At 42.1% G+C, this 19,057-nt stretch overlaps 1 protein-coding gene across 1 annotated transcript in view; it reads left to right on the top strand.

Moving 5' to 3' along the window:
• Positions 1–16,314, top strand: part of VOPP1 (VOPP1 WW domain binding protein) — a 102,233-nt gene extending 85,919 nt beyond the window's left edge. Inside the window, exon 5 of the mRNA XM_028108973.2 lies at positions 15,364–16,314. Within this exon, the coding sequence (XP_027964774.1) occupies positions 15,364–15,554 (191 nt within the window). The 3' untranslated portion in view covers positions 15,555–16,314. The remainder of the gene's footprint in view (positions 1–15,363) is intronic.
• The last annotated feature ends 2,743 nt before the right edge of the window (positions 16,315–19,057 follow it).

Below are 19,057 nucleotides of genomic sequence, written 5' to 3'. Positions count from 1 at the left end.
GCTGTGATTAGTCCTTTCAGAGCTGAAGTAAGGGCAGACTTGGGCCAAACTAGACAGAGGGCTCCTTGTTGCAGAGAGGTCCCCAAATGATGTTTTGTACACACAAAGTCTCCTTCTGTCACCTGTCAGTGTGCTTCAAGCACATGCACTGTGTGCCAAGTGCTGTGCTTAGCCAAGTGCATACAGTGGAGATCAAACAGACGGCCCCTGCCTCTGGGCTCCTCAAGAAGGACAGCGAAGCAGAATGACAGCAGTAGTAACTCCTGACCTCTGATCTAACAGAAAAATGTGGAAGCTGTAGATCCTGAAGTTAAAAATTATGAAGTTTGAAATTTTTATTCTCTTATCTTACATATTCGGGTTGCATATGGAACTTCAGCAAAAATAATACAACATGCATTTTCCACCTGATCTGCCTTTTACCTTTTCAGTTGACCTTTTATAAACTTTCAGTGTCCTCTAATACATTTCATCTTTTTTTTAGAAGACTTTTAATGTCTTGGGGAAATACTTTAAAATGTTTTTCTGCTTGCTCTTTGTTGTGTATTAATATTTTAACCCTTACAAAATACAAATCAAAACCACAATGAGATACCACCTCACACCTGTCAGAATGGCTAAGATTAACGAGTCAGGAAACAACAGGTGTTGGCAGGGATGCGGAGAAAGGGGAATTCTCTTACACTGTTTTTGGGAATGCAAACTCATGCAGCCACTCTGGAAAACGGTATGGAGGTTCCTCAAAAAGTTAAAAATAGAACTACCCTATGACCCAACATTTGCACTACTAGGTATTTACCCAAAGGATACAAAAATACAGACTCGGAGGGGCACGTGCACCCTGATGTTTATAGCAGTATTATCAGCAATAGCCAAACTGTGGAGAGAGCCCAGATGTCCATCGACCGTTGAATGGATGAAGAAGATGTGGTATGTATACATAGTGGAATATTACTCAGCCATCAGAAGAATACAGTCTTGCCATTTGCAATGTGAATGAAGCTACAGTGTATTATGCTAAGGGAAATAGGTCAGAGTAAGATACCATATGATTTCATTCATATGTGGAATTTAAGAAACAAACAAATGAATACATGCAAAGGAAAAAAAGAGAGGGAAGCAAACCATAAGAGACTCTTAATGACAGAGAACAAACTGAGGGTTGAAGGAGGGAGGTGGGTGGGGGATGGGCTAGATGGGTGATGGGCATTAAGGAGGGCACTGATTATGATGAGCACTGAGTGTAATGTGTAAGTGATGAATCACTAAAATCTCCTGAAACCAATATTACACTATATGTTAACTAATAGAATTTAAATAAAAATTTGAAAGAAAAAATATTTTAACCTTACATCTCTGTGGAGGAAAAGCTGTCTGGTAGGAAGCTAGGCTGGCTACTCATTTGAGACCCATGAATGGTCTCAAATTATTATTACTGAAAACAAAGTGAGCTTAGCGGTGGGTATGTAGCCAAGCAGGGATATTTTATTAGTTCCTTTTGATTTATTATAGGCACACAAGAGAGAAAAATCGTAGAAAGTCACAGTAGACACCAGTAGGTCATCGGGTTCGCTCCACACCCTCAAATTGGCCTCCCGCCTGTCACCAGAAGCTTCAGTAAAAGGAAGCCAGCTCCAACATTACCTTTGCCATCTTTGGGCACTTCTGCACAGCATTTTTGTTCATGAGGCTTCTACAAACTGGAGAAGCACATGATGGGGTGGAAAGGGGAAAGAACATGTTTGTCCCCAGGTTCAGTTAAAGACTGGCAAAGGGGTAGAAGGAAGTCAGTAATGCTAATTTTCCACAAAAGGAACCCCAGCATTGAGTTTGATGCCTTATTCATCTTTATAGTACCTAGTCTTGGAATTAAAAGTAACATGTTGGGGCATCTGGGTGGCTCAGTCGATTAAGCGTCCGACTTTTGATTTTGGCTCAGGTCGTGATCTCAGGGATGTGAGGTCAAGCCCGATGTCAGGCTCTGCCCTGGGAGTGGAGCCTGCTTATGATTCTCTCCCTCTCCCTCTGCCACTGTTCCCTCCCCCCAAAAAAGTGACATGTCTGCATTCTAAATCAGCATCAAAGATAGTAATAAACATTTTTTAAGGCAAGAAAACAGAGTAGATGAGAAACATTGAGGAGACATAAAAGCAGAATATGAAAGTGGAAGATTACCTACAATATATATTCCAGTGGCTCTGAATGTGTTAAGATATCATCAAGTTGTGTTAAAAATCCAATTACATACTGCTTTAGAGAGAGACAGCTGAAGAATGTAACAGAAAAGTAATAGGAGTGCATTAGGGGGTGTTTAGCGGAGAATGATCAAAGGTGATTTGATAGCCACATGGGAGAACTTTCCGTGAGAATCACAGATGGAAGAAGAGGAACCAGACTGGCTGTCACCATCTCAGGAGGAGGCAGTGGTGGTCTGGGCCAGGAGGTCGGTGGCAACAGAACCGGGGTGGGGGGGGGTCCATCTGGGCCTAGAGTTGACAGGACTTACGGAAGAGTTCCAGTGAACCGAGGGACCTAATCTCTTTAGGACTCAGATTTCTCTTCTAAGAGGAAGAATAATGTTAGGAAGATCGATAGATACTTCTAAAGTGTCTAGTTCTTGCTACTCAAAGTTTGAGCTGGAGACATAAGTGCATCCCTGGGAGCTTGTTAGAAGTGCAGACTCTGTGGTACTGCAGAGATGCTCTACCAACATCTGTATTTTAACAAGATCCCCAGGTGCTATAGAATAGTACCCACACAGAGGAGTCTAGATGTTTGATAAGAAACAACAACAACAAAAAAGGAGGGGTGGGCCTTGGTGGTAATAACCGATCTCATACGAGCTAAGCATTAAAGCCTGTGTAAGAACCTTCGAGATCCACAGGACTAGAGTAGAATTTGGTCCTTATCTCTGTTGGGATGTGATCACTGTTGCTCTTTTTCTGCCTTGTGCTCTAGGATTTGCTCCTTGGAATACCACTGTATTCTTAGAACAATTATTTTGGCTTCTGTTGTAAAAAATTTTCAGTAGTGAGCAAAACTTTTCTTCACTCAACTTCTGATTTATACAGCCAGGAAAGAAAAAGTGAAAGGGTTTTGGTGGAAGGGTTTTATTTCCTACTTACCTTGCTCACAAAGCTTGTGGCTGCCTTTTCTCGTGAGACATTGGGGCCCCAGTGTTCATGTGTGTCTCAGCTGTATTTCAACTCCATACATAATCTCTATAAACCCTGGCAGGTCAGCATGAAGGTATTAGGTACCTAATACAGATACTCCTTTTAACTCCCTCCCCTCCTCCTCCTCCTCCCAAAGAAGCAGTAGAAAAAGGCCCCCCCCCCCTTTTTTTTGTAATGGGTAATAAATGCAAGAGGAAGTATACAAAGCCATTTCTTCCCTGGTTCTCTTTTTTTTGCAGCTTACCAGTATTCCCAGTCTTTTGTTTATCCTTCAAGAAATAACCCGTGATTTTCTGAATATATACACATATATAAAAGAAGTCTTTTTAACGCTGATAAAAATAATTTTGACGGCGCCTGGGTGGCTCAGTCGTTAGGTGGCTGCCTTTGGCTCAGGTCATGATCCCAGGGTCCTGGGATCGAGCCCCGCATCGGGCTCCTTGCTCAGCGGGAAGCCTGCTTCTCCCTCTGCCACTCCCCCTGCTTGTGTTCCTGCTCTCGCTGTCTCTCTCTCTGTCAAATAAATAATTAAAATCTTAAAAAAAAAATCTTAAATAATTTTGTATTGTGATGATGTAACTTGAGTTATGTATTGAATAAATTCAAGTGTATAACACGAAAACTTAGAAATGAGGGGAAAGCATGCTGTGAACTGGAGGAGTGCCCATGTATTACTATGAATCTGATCAAAGTATAAAAGTTCCTGGCGCATTTAAAAGAATTTGTCGAGTTGTACACTACCAAGAAAATCTAAATAAGTTTACAAAAGCAGAAATCATATACCTCAGGGTCTGGGCTAGGGTGATCACAGTTTCATTTCTAACTTCATGCCCCTCTAGCACATCTTGGGAATGTGACTTGGTTTCCCTAAGCTTCAAGCTCCTCAGCTGTGAGGCTGAGCTCATAAGAGACTTTCTAGGGGCGATTGCATCTGAGATGATCCACAGACAGTGGTTAGCTCCAGGCCTGAGGCAACGCTCCATAAGTGGCAGTAACTGCTACTATTAGTGGTTCTAAATTTGTAGTTTTAAGAAATCTACAAATGAGCAAATAAATAACCTGCTCCCACTTGGAAATAAAAGAATACTCCCTAAATCATTTGTCAAGCAAATGAAGGGTAGGAGTGAGGGCCTGGTATTTACCGCTCCTTACCCCAAGCCTGCCCACCCAGTCTTCCCATCTCAGCGAATGGCAGCTCTGTTCTTCCAGCTGCTTGGTCCTAAAGCCATCTTGACGTTTTCTCCCATCTGCCACCTTTTATTCAGATTCTCACCGGAGCCTCCCAGCTAGTCTTCTTGCTTCCCACTTCCCCTGCTTTGGTCTATTTCCTACAAAGCAGACACTGTCAGAGAGGTCAGCGCTTCCTAAGTGGAAGGCTCACAGCTCTCTAGAGACCACACACTGTGCTCACAGTCAGAAGTCTTTACAGTGGTCAACAAGGCCCCTCCCTGTCTCTCCCCCTCCTACTGCTCTTCTGTTCCCACTTGCCTCTCCTGCTGCTGTCTTCCCAGCTCATTCCACTCCCACTGCACACCGGCCTCTTGCTTTTCCTCAGACCTTCCAGGCTGCTATGTTGGTGTTTTTTGCACTGTGATTCCTTTTGCCTGAAAGGGTCTTTCTCCATCTAAACCCTCCCTGCCATATACACACGGCATGCTTCTCCATTACCTTCCCCCATACACTCAGGGTGGATTTCTTCATTTCTTTTAGGTCTTTCACCTTCTCATGAGACCCTCCCTGTTTACACAGTGGAAAATTGCATTCCCTTTCCTCCTCTGTTCTTTGCTTTTTTCCAACATCCCTGCTTTGTTTTCAGTTTTAATGCTTAATATCAAGGTACTGTATTTTTTATTATTTACCTTGCTTATTGTCTCTCTTTGCTGCAAGCATCATAAAGACTGAGATTTTGTTTTTGTCATTGCTGTGTCCTAAATGCCTGGAACAGTGCTGGCACATGGTAGGGATTCGATATTTGTTGAATACACAAGTGAATATAGGAATCAGTATGAATGTTAATACAAAAACATATGCAGTGTATGTAAGTTGACTTCTAGAGGTACATTCATAGCCTTATTCTTTGCTAAAAGTTTAAAATATGAAAGCAAATGAATTGACCTCTCCTTAAAAGAGATTCAGAAACTAATAAACTCACAGAAAGCAGTAAGAAGCAAATAATAAAAATATAAATTAATTGCACAAAGCAGAAGAATAGATTTGCAAATTTAAAAGTTAGTACTCAGTACAAAAGCAATAAAAGTAAATGTCATTGCAAGTCCTACCCTTGATGTATCTCATCCGTAAAACAAGGAAAAAATAAAATCATAAATTAAAACAGAGAAGATTAAACGTTATAAGGAAGTATTCATGAAATGGAAAGCCTTGGTAAGATTGGAAAGCCTTGGTAAGATAGGAAAGTGTATTACCAAAGAGGCATCAGAACCTTGAAAATTTCAGTGGACCTAGCAAGAGTTTGAAGAACTTTTCAAAGAATTAACTTCTAAAATGGCTGTAAATTCATAAGATATCTTTGAAACTTTTAAGTATATAGAAAATCATGGAAAAAAATATAGAAATCTATTATTTGCTTTATGAAGCTGGTATGACTTGGAAACAACAGCAGAATTAACTTATACTGAAATGCATTTAATGAGCATAAATACAAAAGTCCTAGAAAGCTAAATTAAACAGTGTGTCAAAGAAGGAAACCACCATAACCAAGCATTGATCTTCCTAAGAGAGCAAGGATAGTCTAATATTAGGCAAACTGTTAACATTGTAAGTTAGATCAAAAAGCGTGATTGGCAGAGAATTCCGGGAAGAAGTTGGAGTAGGAAGCACCAGGAACTTCTCTCCCCATCTAGCCAAAAATTGCAGAAACTGTCTGATGTAACTACACAGGAAGACCCTTGAACAATACAAGTTTGAACTGTGCAGGTCCATTTATATGTGTGGGTTTTTTTTTTTTTTCAATTAATACCGTACAGTTCTGTAAATGTGTTTTCTCTTCTTTACAATATTCTTAATAACATTTTCTCCAGCTTACTTTATTGTAAGAATGCCATATATATATAATACATATAACATACAAAGTATGTGTTAATTGACTATGTTATCAGTAAGCTTGCCAGTCCGCAATTGGCTATTACTAGTTAAGTTGTGAGAGAATCAAAAGTTATACATGGATTTTAACTGTTTTCTTGGAATTTTTCAGTCTGTTGAAAGCTTGTAACTTTTGGGGAAGACTTGGAGGTTAAATTGCAGTTAATTTGGTCAATTTCAACTCTTAGCACTCTAGCAGCTACCCATCCTCAATGCAGGCCACTTGATAGGCAGATGAGCACGTACTCCTTGAGGAGCTTGTGCATAGTGTGCAGGAGCAGGGTGGGCAAAAAGAACCCTGCCCTCCAAATATGGGGGCTCTGCACTCTGATAGCTATTTGCTAGTACTGGTTTAAGAGGCACCTCCCCACACTGTTCCAAGGCCTTCCTCCTCCAGCTGAAGTGACCTCTGGGGAATTTAAATGGCCAGTGCCCTTCTCCCTGTCCCTTCATTTTTCACTTTTTCTCCTTTTAGAGCCAGACATTAAAGGCTAAGATGTTCAAAAACAACTGCATATACAAAAAATTAGAACGTGACTGCACATCCCAGGGAGAAGACTATAAGTTTATATCTCAGGCTGATTCTCAGCACAGAGACAGCCTACAACAATTAATTTTAAAAAATAAAAATAAAAATAGTAGCAAAGACAGCAGACTCTGGGGAAAGAGGAGGATGTGATTTCCAGAGTTACCACATTATTAGATTCAAATGTCCAGTGTTCAACAAAAAAAATCACAAATCATACAAAGAAATAAGAAAGCATGGCCCATTCAAAGAAAAAATTAAATCAACAGACTGTTCATGAAAAAGACCTAATGCCATATCTGCTAAACAGATATTTAAAACATTTGTTTTAAAGATACTCAGAGAACTACAGGAATATGTGGAGAAGGTAAAGAAAACGACGTATTAACAAGTGGAAATATTAAAGAGATAACCTAAAAAGATGCCAACAAGAAATTCTGGAACTAAAAGGTACAATAAGTGAAATGAAAAATTCACCACATGGATTCAAAGACAGGTCTGAACAAGCAGAAGAGAGAATCAGCAAACTGAAGACAAGACAATAGAATTGATCAAGTCTGAGGAACACAAAGAAAAAAGATTGAAGAAAAGTGAAGAGAGCCTAAGGGGCTTGTAGGGCAGCATCAAGCAGACCAGCATTTGCATCATGGAAGTTTCAGAAGGAGAAGAGGGAGAAAAGAGGGCACAGAGAATATTTGAAGAAATAATGGTTGAAAACTTCCAAAATTTGATGAAAGACATGAATATCAACATCCAAGAACCTCAACAAACTCCGCCACACCAAGACACATTATAGTCAGTCTTTCAAATGCCAGAGACCAAGAGAGAATCTTGAAAACCACAGGGATCATCGCTCAGTGAGAATATAAGCAGATTTCTCATCAGAAACTATGGAGGACAGGACAGTGGGCTGACATATTCAGAGTGCTAAAATAAATCTGTCAACCAAGAATACTCTATCTAGGCAAAACTTTCCTTCAAAAGTGAGGAAGAAACTAAGACATTCCCAGATAAACAAAAGCTGAAGGACTTTGCAACCGGTAGACTTGCCCTGCCGGAAATGCTCAAGGGAGTCCGGCAGGTTGAGATGAAAGGACACTAGACAGTAACTCGAAGCCATATGGAGAAATAAACATCTCAGTAAAGGTAGGTTCCTTGGCAATATAAAAAGTATTATAGGGGATGCCTGGGTGGCTCAGCCGGTTAAGCATCCAACCTCGGCTTAGGTCATGATCTCAGGGTCCTGAGGTCCAGCCCCAAGTTGGGCTCCGTGCTCAGTGGGGAGTCTGCTTGAGGATTCTCTCTCTCCCCCTCTTCCTCTGCCCCTCCTCCTGCTTGCACACGGGCACTCTCTCTTTCTCTCAAATAAATAAATCTTTTAAAGAAAGTATTATTGTAGGGACACCTGGGTGGCTCAGTTGGTTAAGCGTCTGCCTTCGGCTCAGGTCATGATCCCAGGGCCCTGGGATCGAGTCCCACACTGGGCTCCCTGCTCAGCAGGGAGCCTGTTTCTCCCTCTGCTTGCCACTCTGCCTACTTGTGATCTCTCTCTGTGTGTCAAAGAAATAAATAAAATCTTTAAAAAAAAAAAAGAAAGAAAAAGAAAATTCCCAACAAAAAAAGCCCTGAATCTGGTGATTTCATTTCTCATACTTTCCCAAAAATTGGAGAGGAAGCAACTCTTCCTAACGCATTATATGAGGCCAACATTAATAACCTTGACACCAAAGTCAGACAAAGACACTACAAGACAATTGTAGGTGACCATTGTCCTCAGTGAACATTGATGAAAAACCCCTCAACAAAATACTAGCAAACAGAATTCAGGAGTATTTTTAAAGGATTATACACAGTGACCAAATGGCATTTATTCCTGAATTGCAAAGACTGTTCAACAAATAGAAATCAGTGTAATAAACCACATCAACAGAATGAAGGAAAAAAACCACATAATCATCTCAATTGATGCAGAAAAAGCATTTGATGAAATTCAACACCCTTTTATAATAAAACACACACACAATCAGCAAACTAGGAATAGGAGGTAACTACCTCATCAAAACAATAGAAAAAAATCAATGAAACCAAGAGCTGGTTCTTTGAAAATATAAAATTGGTAAGCCCTTAGCCATATTTATCAAGAAAAAAAGAGAAAGGACCCAAATAAATAAAATCAGAAACAAAAGAGAAGTAAAACCTGACATTATAGAAATATGAATGATTATAAGGGAATACCACAAAAATCATGCCAACAAATTGGACAACCTGGAAGAAATGAATAAATTCCTAGAAACGTATAATTTTTCAAAGCTAAATCATGAAGAAATAGAAAATCTGAACAGACCAATTACTAGTACTGAATTTGAGTTGGTAATCAAAAAACTCCCAACAAACAAAAGTTGAGGACCAGATGGATTCATAGGTGAATTCTACTGAACATTTAAAGAAGAGTTAATACCTATTTTTCAACTATTCCAAAAAATGGGAGAGGTAGGAAAACTTCCAAATACATCTACAGGGCCAGCATCACCCTGATGCCAAAACCAGACAGAGATGAAAGAAAGAGAGATTGGGGGGCGGGGGGTGAGAAAGGAAAGAAGAAGAGGAGAGGAAAAAAAAGAAAGGAAGGAAGGAAACTACAGATGATATGATCTTATATGTAGAAAATTCTAAAGATTTGACCAAAAAAAGATATAATAAATGAATTCAGCAAAGTATCAAGAAACAATCAACAGAAAAATCAGTTAAATTTCTATACATGAGCAGTGAACAGTCTGACAAGGAAATTAAAAAACAGTTCCACTTATAGTAGCAGTACAACATAAAATAATTAGTGGTTTAACCAAGGAGGTGAAAGACTTGTACAGTGGAAACTATAAACATTGCTGCAAGAAATTTTAAAGGACATAAATGGAAACTGACCTCATGTCCATGGATTGGAAGACTTAATATTGTTAAAATGTCAGTACTACCCAAAGCATTCTACAGAGTCTAGGCAAACCCTATCAAAGTCCCGATGATGTTTTTTACAGAAATAGAAAAACCCATCCTAAAATTCATATGGAATCTCAAAGGACATTGATTAGCCAACAGTCTTGAAAGAGTAGGCAAAAATTGAAGGATTCACACTTCCTGATTTCAGAACTTACTAAATAGCTACCCTAATCAAAACAGTGTGGTATTGGCATAAAGACAGATAAGCAAACCAATGGAAAAGAATAGAGAGCCCCATAATAAACCCATGCGTATTTGATCAAATTACTTTTAGTAGGAGTGCCAAAGGCCATTCAATGGGCAAAGGATGGTCTGGTCAACAAATTATGCTGGGAAAACTGGAAATCCCTATGCACAAGAATGGAGTTGGACCCTTACCTAACACTGTGTACAAAAATTAACTTAAAATGGATCAAGGACTTGGGGTGCCTGGCTGGCTCAGTTGGTAGGGCATGTGACTCTTGATCTCGGGGTTGTAAGGTCAAACCCCACATTGGATGTAGAGATTACTTGAAAATAAAATCTTTAAGGGGTGCCTGGGTGGCTCATTCAGTTAGATGACCAACTTTTGATCTCAGCTTAGGTCTTGATCTCAGGGTCATGAGTTCAAGCCCCATGTTGGGCTCCATGCTAGGTGTGGAACCTACTTAAAAAGAAAAAGAAATCTTAAAAAATAAGTGGATCAAGGACCTAAATGTAAGACCTAAAACAATAAAACTCTTAGAAGGAAACAAGGACAGGGGCGCCTGGGTGGCTCAGATGGTAGGGTGTCTGCCTTCAGCTCAGGTCGTGATCTCCGAGTCCTGGGATCGAGCCCCACATCGGGCTCCTGGCTCAGCGGGGAGCCTGCTTCTCCCTCTGCCTCTGCCTCTGCCTCTCCCCCTGCTTGTGTGTTCTCTCTGTCCCTCTCTCTCAGATGAATAAATAAAATCTTTAAAAAGAAGAAGACGAAAACGACAAAAGTATCACAACACTGGATTTGGCGATGATTTCTTGGATATGACACCAAAGAAAGAAATAAAAGAAAAAGAAATGATAAAAGAAAAAAAAAATGCAAGTTGGACTTCATGAAAATTTAAATATTTTATGTATCAAAAGACACTATCACTAGAGTAAAAAGGCTATCCCCACAATAGGAGAAAATATTTGCAAATCATATCTAATAAAGCAATTAATATCTGGAATATAGAGAGAACTCGTAAAACTCAACCAAAACAAAAAATCAAATAACCCTATTCAAAAATAGGCAATGGACTTGAATAGACATTTCTCCAAAGAAGATATACGAATGGCCAACAAGCACATGAATACATGCTCAAGATCACTAATCATTAGGGAAATGCAAATCAAGGCTACAAGATAACCACCTCATACCCACTAAGATAGGTACTGTCAAAAAGCAGAAAACAAGTGTGGGCAAGAATGTGGAGAAATTGGAACCCTTTTGCACCGTTGGCGGGAATGTGAAATAATATAGCCACTATGGGAACAGTATGTCAATTCCTAAAAGTTAAAAATATAATTACCATCATACATGATCCAGCAATTTCACTTCTTGGGTATAAAGCCAGAAGAACTGAAAGCAGTTTCGAAGATAAATTTGTGCACCCAAGTTCATAGCAGCGTTATTGACAATTGCTGACACATAGAAGTAACACAAGTGTCCATTGACAAATGAATGGATAAACAAAATGTGGCATGTACACACATACACAATGGGATATTAATTTAGAAAGGAAGTATGATGTACTACAACATGGGTGAACTTTGAAGATACTGTCCTAAGTGAAATAAGTCAGCCACAAAAAGACAAATATTGTATGATTCCACTTATATGAGGCACTTAGAGTAGTCAGAATCATAAAGACAGAAAGTACACTGGTGGTTGCCCAGGGCTAGGGAAAGGGGATAATGGGGAGTTATTGTTTAATGGGTATAAGATTTCATTTTTACAAGATGAAAAGAGTTATGGGACCTATCATGGTGATGATTGCACAACACTGTGAGTATATTTAATACCACTGTATTGTAAACTTAAAAATGGTCGAGGTGGTAAATTTTAGGTTATGTATATTTTACCACAATAAAAAATGCAAAACAAAACAAAAAATGAGTACCTCAGTAGATGCTGAAAAAGCTGTTGATAAAATTTGATAAAATTCAGTATAAATCCCTTATCACAACTCTTTCAAAACCATTAGTGTACTGTAAACTAGTAATGTAACTGGTATTGTAAGGCTTTTTCTTAATATAATAAAGACTGTGTTCCTTCAGGGTCCTGGAAGGCAAGGATCAAGTCCTCAGTGATATACCCCCAGTATTACCAGCTGTGCCTTTTGATGTTCAGTAAGGATGAAGTAAATTTATACTCTGGGCCTGCTGCCAACGTCATTTTTAGTGCAACAGTAAAAGTATCCCCATTAAAAAATTAGAATATTTACTATCACCAATATTTAACGTTGTTCTAGAACTTCTGGCTAAAGTATTAACATGAAAGATAATATTTTACCATTAGGAAGGAGACATAAAACTATTTCTAATTGTAAACAATATATCATTACATATCTAAAAAAATCCTAGAGAATGAACGGAAAAATATTTTTAGTAGCTGAGACAATTTAGCAAAATGAATAGATATAGTATAAGAAGAAAGAAAGGGGCAAGTAATGAAGGCGGGGGGAGACTTGTCTATCAATCACGAAAATGTTCTCTGCAAGAATTCGTTCTGGTATTTTGGCAGCAACTGACACCCCAGTTTTTAAGAGTTACCTCTTGTGATAAAAAGTCACAAAGAGGGAGGCTCCTGGTTTAACTCCGTGGCTTACTTTGCAGCATACAGGCACTCAAGCTCTTTCCTTCCATCTGAGTACGCTGCCCACCCCAGCTCACTCTTAGCTACTTCCCCTCACTTGCTGCGGGATGGACTCCTTGTTTCTTACAGATCCAAATATCGTCCAGTAGAAGAAGATCCTCCTGGGCAAATTATGTACAATTTTTGGCCTTGAGCTTTTGCATCTGCAAAACGGGAATAAGTGATGCGCATCTCATAGTATTAATGCAGGGCTTGAATGCTGGTTTTCTTCCTCACTTCCTACACAGTGGTACTTTGTCAAGAGTCAGACCATCCGATTGTTCTCCCCAAACCCACCCTGTTATTACTTATCTTAGAGTTTTATTTTCCCTCATTTTAATCTCCATTTACATTTCAAACCATTTTAACAAGAGAATCAGACTGAATGTTTTTCTTTGGGCCATTTGTTTTCTTTCTGAATCTTCTTTATCCTCCATGCATACATTTTTGAAAAGGTTCTTTTTTGTTCAGTTTTGTGTCAACCCTTAGCTCCACTGGATTTTATTTTACCTGGTTCCATTCTGGTGATAGGTGCACTTTTCAATTTTGTTCTTTAGGATCAGTCACACTGGCTTGGTTTGCAAACTTTGTCTCTTTGGCATTGTAGAGGACCAATCACTTCTTCCTTAAAAATTCTCCTTTCCCTTTGCTGCCATAACACAGCCCCTACTTCACTGTGCTTCAGTATTTCTGCCCAGTCTCCTTTGCATTCTACCACCTGCACGCTTGGTGTTTTCTTCCTGTCTTGAATGGTGGTCTTTCCTGCAGTTCCCTCCTCAGCCGACTTTTCTCCCTCCCTGCACAATTCCTGCCTGGTTTTAACCACACCCACGTTTTTGTCCCCACTTTTACAGGAGAGTCCTGAGGCTCCAGCAGGCCCAGCATGGAGCTTTCATTGGCCCTGCCCTTCCCCTGCACCCCCTCTTCCCCTGCACCCCCTCTTTCCTTATATCCCCTGTCTTTCTTGTTGGGCCCTTTTCTCAAGACGGGAAACCAGGGTCTGTTCGAGGCAGGCCTCTTTCTATCCTCAAGCATTTCACACTGAATTGGTCCCCAGGGCCTTTGGGTTATTCCCCTGAATACCTCTCATTCTCTCCTTCTCTCATAGTCACGGATTTCTCTCATAGTCAGTCTTTTCCAAACTATTACAATTGCCTGGTTTTTTTTTTTTTTTTAATCTTTAAGTAACTTTTTGTTTATATAAAATATACAGGGATCCAGAGATAAATAAATTGCAATCTCTGCCCTTGGGAAACTCATGGTCGTGGCTGGTCATGGGCTTGTAAGCAAATGCAGCCCAAGGCAGTGGGAAGATGCACAGATAGGAGCAGGTGCTAACTGCTGGGCCGTACAGGTGTGAGATGAGGCAGTGATTGATAAAGCTGGCATTTGTGGCTGCTGGCTCTCCTACTGACACCCGGGAATGCATTTCTGGTCTTCAGCTTCTGTCTTACATTCTCTCCTTTCGCACATTTGTAGATTTCCCAGATCTGACACAGGCCAGGTTTGCAACATCTTACGCAGGTTGGTGGGCATCTTTCTTAGTAAACTGACCTTTATTCAGTTAAACTGTGGCAAGAGACATTTGAAAAAAGGAAAAAAAAAAATAAAAGCCCTAACCGATATACACACAGGGATGATTTCTCTGACACTCCGAGTAGCTTTCTGGGTTAAATGAGGCCTAACTCCAATAGACCTGAGTCTACCCACAAAATTAGCTTAGCCCGGGACACACCCAAAGCTCACAGTTTTGTTTTGTTTTGTTTTTCTCGATTCTTTCTTTATATATTCTGTACTCTGTAGCATTATCCACATGATCAGAGTGAGCAAATCTAAAACATAGACTCGAAAGTAGCAGCTCAAATATTCCTGCCCATTAAAATGAGAGTTACGACTCGATCTGGGACAGGGTGGCCAGCTTGTCACCTTCTTTGTTTTCTGGGTGCCCCCCTCCCATGTCCTGCACCCTGGCCTGAAGCAGGGGAGTCAGCCTGCATCCTATAGCCTCACCCGTGGAGAAAACCGTCTCCTCCAGCAGTGCCAAAGACAAATGGAGATTCCATAGATGCATCAACCCACCCTTCTGGCATTTGCTCCCATGGTCTCCCTGTCTGTGAACTTGGGCTCACCTGGATGACCAATATCCGCCACCCTGATAAAATGTTAGCCCAGCGGATGGAAATGGAGGCCAGACTTCAGGAATGGACTTCAGCAAACTGTGTTCTCAAAGGGCTTATGGAGCTGCCAGTGATAATTCTGGCAAGAGTCAGGAAACCAGTAGGGAGCTTCGAATTGGCTTACCTTACTGTGGCCCTGGTCTTCTTCACTTGAAAGTGGACACGGCCTTCTCTGTTGGTAATTTTTTTCAGCACGCACTTCCCCAGCTCTTTGCAGAGCCTCCTTGGTTTATCATTCAGGCTTTGGGTTAGCGACATGGGAGCCCCACCACCTACTGTACCTGATCCTGTTAATGTCCGTCCTGTCGCTTAGCCACCCTGGGGAGTTTGTGGGTGCCCTTTCAGCCGTCTGCACCCCCAGAGCATGGGCAGCATGAGGCTGGGGACTCATGTGTGGCTCTGGTTCGTTCCCATGTCCCGGGTGCCCCACTGTGTCTGGGCATTTGGCCCTCAGTCCATGTCAGCTCAGGGGATGGCCGGGGGTGATAGGCAGTTTGCCTTTTTTCCACTCTGTTCACATCTGCTCATCTGTCTTTTCAGGAGCCCAGCAGCCGGGGCTGCCGTATTACACCGACCCTGGAGGACCAGGGATGAATCCTGCTGGAAATCCCATGGCGATGGCTTTCCAGGTCCAACCCAGCTCACCCCAGGGAAGCACAGCCTACCCTCCGCCCCCCTCTTACTGCAATACGCCCCCGCCCCCATATGAACAGGTGGTGAAGGCCAAGTAGCAGGGGGCACGGCCTGTGCGACCTCACAGGGGAACAGGGAGGGGCGCTTTCACCCCACCTCTCTGTCCCCATCGATGTTCGCTTCCAGGAATTGTCTTCTGAGCCACTAAGGGCAAATTCCTCATTGATATCTTCAAAGCAAGCACAGCTCCCTTTCAAGTTTTCTGTGGAGAACCAGTATTTGAATTTATCCTGTGTCTCCTCTGTTGCTTCTGTTTCTGACGTAATCTGAGCTCTGGCAGCGTGTGGACAGTCCCCAAGGGTTGACACCCAAGATCCTCGGGAGAGAGACTAAGGAGAAGGAGCCACAGCAGGGCCCATGTGTGTAGGCGGAGCACAAGGAGGGGCTGTTCTGGCCTAGGCAGCTTCCTCCCAGGCACACAGCAGTCAGCTCACAGAAGTGAGGGCCCGCGGGGTCCACTCTTGGAGCCCCACGTGTCCTGTCAGTCTTCCTCTTCAAGAAGCTGTTAGACTCCGGTGTGGGAGAAGCTTCATAGCACTTTCTATGTCCATTCACTTCCTAGAGATGAGAGCGGCATCCCTTCTGCAAAGCCAGGGCTGGGAGAAGACTGTGTACATCATCGAGGAGATGAGGATCCAGGTTAGGTCAGGTTGGATGTCTACAGTTACCTGAAAATCACTAAGGAAAGTTACTTAAATTTGTGGGAAATTGATTTCCTGCGTCAAACTGAGATATTGCATTTTATGAACTCTTGGTCTGACTTGGCAGAAATAAAATGTTTCCCCCCCTTTTTAGTGAGTTTGTGGAAGCTCATGTAGAGTCCCGTCCTTGAAAGTCAGACTCAGAGTGTCTTCTCTGAACGTCAGCAGCTGTCTGGCCTTGGTGCCTGACCAGAGGTCTCCACGCCCTTCCCTGTGGCAGCCCTGGTGGTGGTTGTGATGGACACTTTCAAAGCGGAGAGGCACATCTGGCTGGGAAGTCACATCAGCCCCTTGGGGAGAGTGTCCTGGCAGGGTCCGGCCAACGGTTTTGACGGGCAGCCAGTGGTTTGATCTCAGCAGGGTGTGTGTGTGTGTGTGTGTGTGTGTGTGTGTGTGTGTGTGTGTGTGTGTGTGTGTGTGTGTGTGTGTGTGTGTGTGTGTGTGTGTCAGCCTCTGAAGAGGAAAAGCTTGCTGAAAAAAAGACAGGAATGCAAAATCCCAGGACTGCCAGAAGATCTCTTCAAAAAGTACTGAATAGGATTCACTGACAACGTAATCAAAATTAGAATCAAAGATGTGGTTGGAAATGCAAACCCTGGCTAAGAAACATGTGTCACCCTGGGATCTAACAAGTAGTCACCGGGTTATAAGGAAGTTCTGTTCCTCTGCAGCAAATAATGCTGGTGGTGCATTTAAACCCAGATTGAGATCTGACCAGTTGTGTATAGGAAGACAAAGCAACGTAGCCAAGATGGGTAGATCTCCTGTGTGTGTAGTAGTGGAATGGGCGGGGGGGGGGAGCTTATTTTTGTAAAAACTAATTGGAGCCTCTTGAGAAGTTGTTACTCATTGAACCTGAGCATCAGAACATCTCGCTGGAGTTTTCATCTCCCCAGACCAGGAGTCTGGGTGTCCCTTTGCTACCGGGATGTTTATGTAGGGTAAGGGTGAGAAATCAGAACAGGACTGCAGCAACTGCTCAGACTTACCTTCCTGCAAAGATGGAGAATCTGCAAGCCTCCCAGGGAATTCCACAGGAAATGCTGGGAGCCAAACACAAACCCTCGGAAACACAGTTTTTAAACGCAGATGGTGCTGCTGGAGTCTTCAGCTACCCTCGTGTGACCTCCCAACTCCTGCCCCTGATGGCAGTACCTCTCCTCACTCTGGTCCTTGATCCAAATGAGGCAACAAAGCACAACATTTGCTGTTTACAGCCAAGGACAACTACATGGGTCCAGAAGGTTCCTCTTCTTCCGGGTCATTCGTTTTGCATTTTTGACTGAAATTTCTCCCTTCACTTTTTTTTTTTTTTAATAACGAAGCACAGTAAGAGCTGCCCCGGAATTGGATCAGGGTGCGGTTGAAAAAGCACCCAGATATCCGTGACTAAATTTTATTTATCTTTTTGATAGCAAATGATCTCAGAGATTGAATGATTTAGGTAGTGCTCAACAATTTTGTATTCCATGTTTGTGAAGATAAATTTTGGTTTCCCTTGAACCTGGGTGAGAACCCTTCTACAGTGAACGCTGATACTGTGTGTAGAAATTCCACTTGTGGTGACATTTCTTGGCCATTCTCATTCCGTCTGTGCTGGCAGTGGACTGTGTCCCCCTCCTGGAGTGAGTCCAGCTCCTGGTGTGTTGAAGTCTTATAGAGTCGGTGGTTAGGAGTAAACTGGGAGCAGATCTGTGCATGTTTTTCCTCTGCAACATTTGGCTCACACCTCTTTTTTTGTTCTCTTTTCATAGGGTCCCATTTCCTATGTGTGCAAAATAAAAAAAATGAATTTGGGCACATGCTCCGATTGTTTTGTTGGGAAGTGGGGAAGAGGGTAGAGGTAAGGGTTCTAAGGAGGAAGGGCCCACAGTGGGTCATGGGTTCAGCCAGGTGGGGGTGGCATGGAGGAGGCTGCATGGTGCACTCAGCCTCAGGAGCTCCAGAAGTTAGAGGCCGTCAAAGAATGTAAGGAACGTTTGGTGCCTCAACACATTTTAAAAATCTGGCTAAGGAAAAAATAATCTGAGGCAAGTAGAAAGACAGAAGCATTAATTAGATAAACTCACAGGTAACACTGACATTAGTTATCCAGGGGGCCTGGATCTGCTTTCCACAGGTAGGTGAGCCTTGATTTTAAAAATGCAGCTCTTCAGGTGCCTGGGTGGCTCAGTCGGTTAAGCGTCCATCCAACTCTTGATCCCGGCTCAGGTCTTGATCTTAGGGTCGTGCGTCCAAGTCCTGTGTTGGGCTCCACGCTGGGCGTAGAGCCTACTTAATAAAAAAAAAAAGGAAGGAGGGGAAGGGGGTGGGGAGGGGAGGGGGAGAGGAGAGGAGAGAAGAGAAAGGAAAAAAAAATACAGCTCTACTGGGTCAGAAACCATATTTCTCTCGCAGATCTATTGAAGGAGAAAGCTGCTACAGGCTGCATTTTAGATGAATCCCTAAGTGAGATAGTATTTATAAAGAAGCATATGATTTTAAAACAGGACAGGAAATAAGCCAGAGGGGGTCAAACAGCTCCCTCTGGCGAAGTCAGGGCTGATTTACACACCTTACCTAATGTACAGGACACCCCACCAGGTTATCAACTTGCCCCAGCAAATTGGAAGCAGCCTCATTTATGTCAAAGGTCATGACTTGAGATGGCAAACAGTGACTGAGTGCTCACTTTTATCTGTTCCTCCCAAATTTCATTGAACTTCAAGAAATCTATAATGGCTCTCAAGGCAAAAAAAAAAAAGGTACAAGGGCAGAAATTCTGAGTAATTCTGAAATAGAAGATGGCAGGTCAGGTTGAATAATAAAGACTGAAGCAGGAATGTTAAGGTGGCTGGGGA

Source organism: Eumetopias jubatus, unplaced genomic scaffold (assembly GCF_037043125.1).
Source record: "Eumetopias jubatus isolate StellerSeaLion01/CBP00866 unplaced genomic scaffold, mEumJub1_p1.0 scaffold_14, whole genome shotgun sequence".
Lineage (NCBI taxonomy): Eukaryota > Metazoa > Chordata > Mammalia > Carnivora > Otariidae > Eumetopias > Eumetopias jubatus.
Note: the sequence above shows the minus strand (reverse complement) of the source record. Positions and strands in the feature narration are given on the sequence as shown.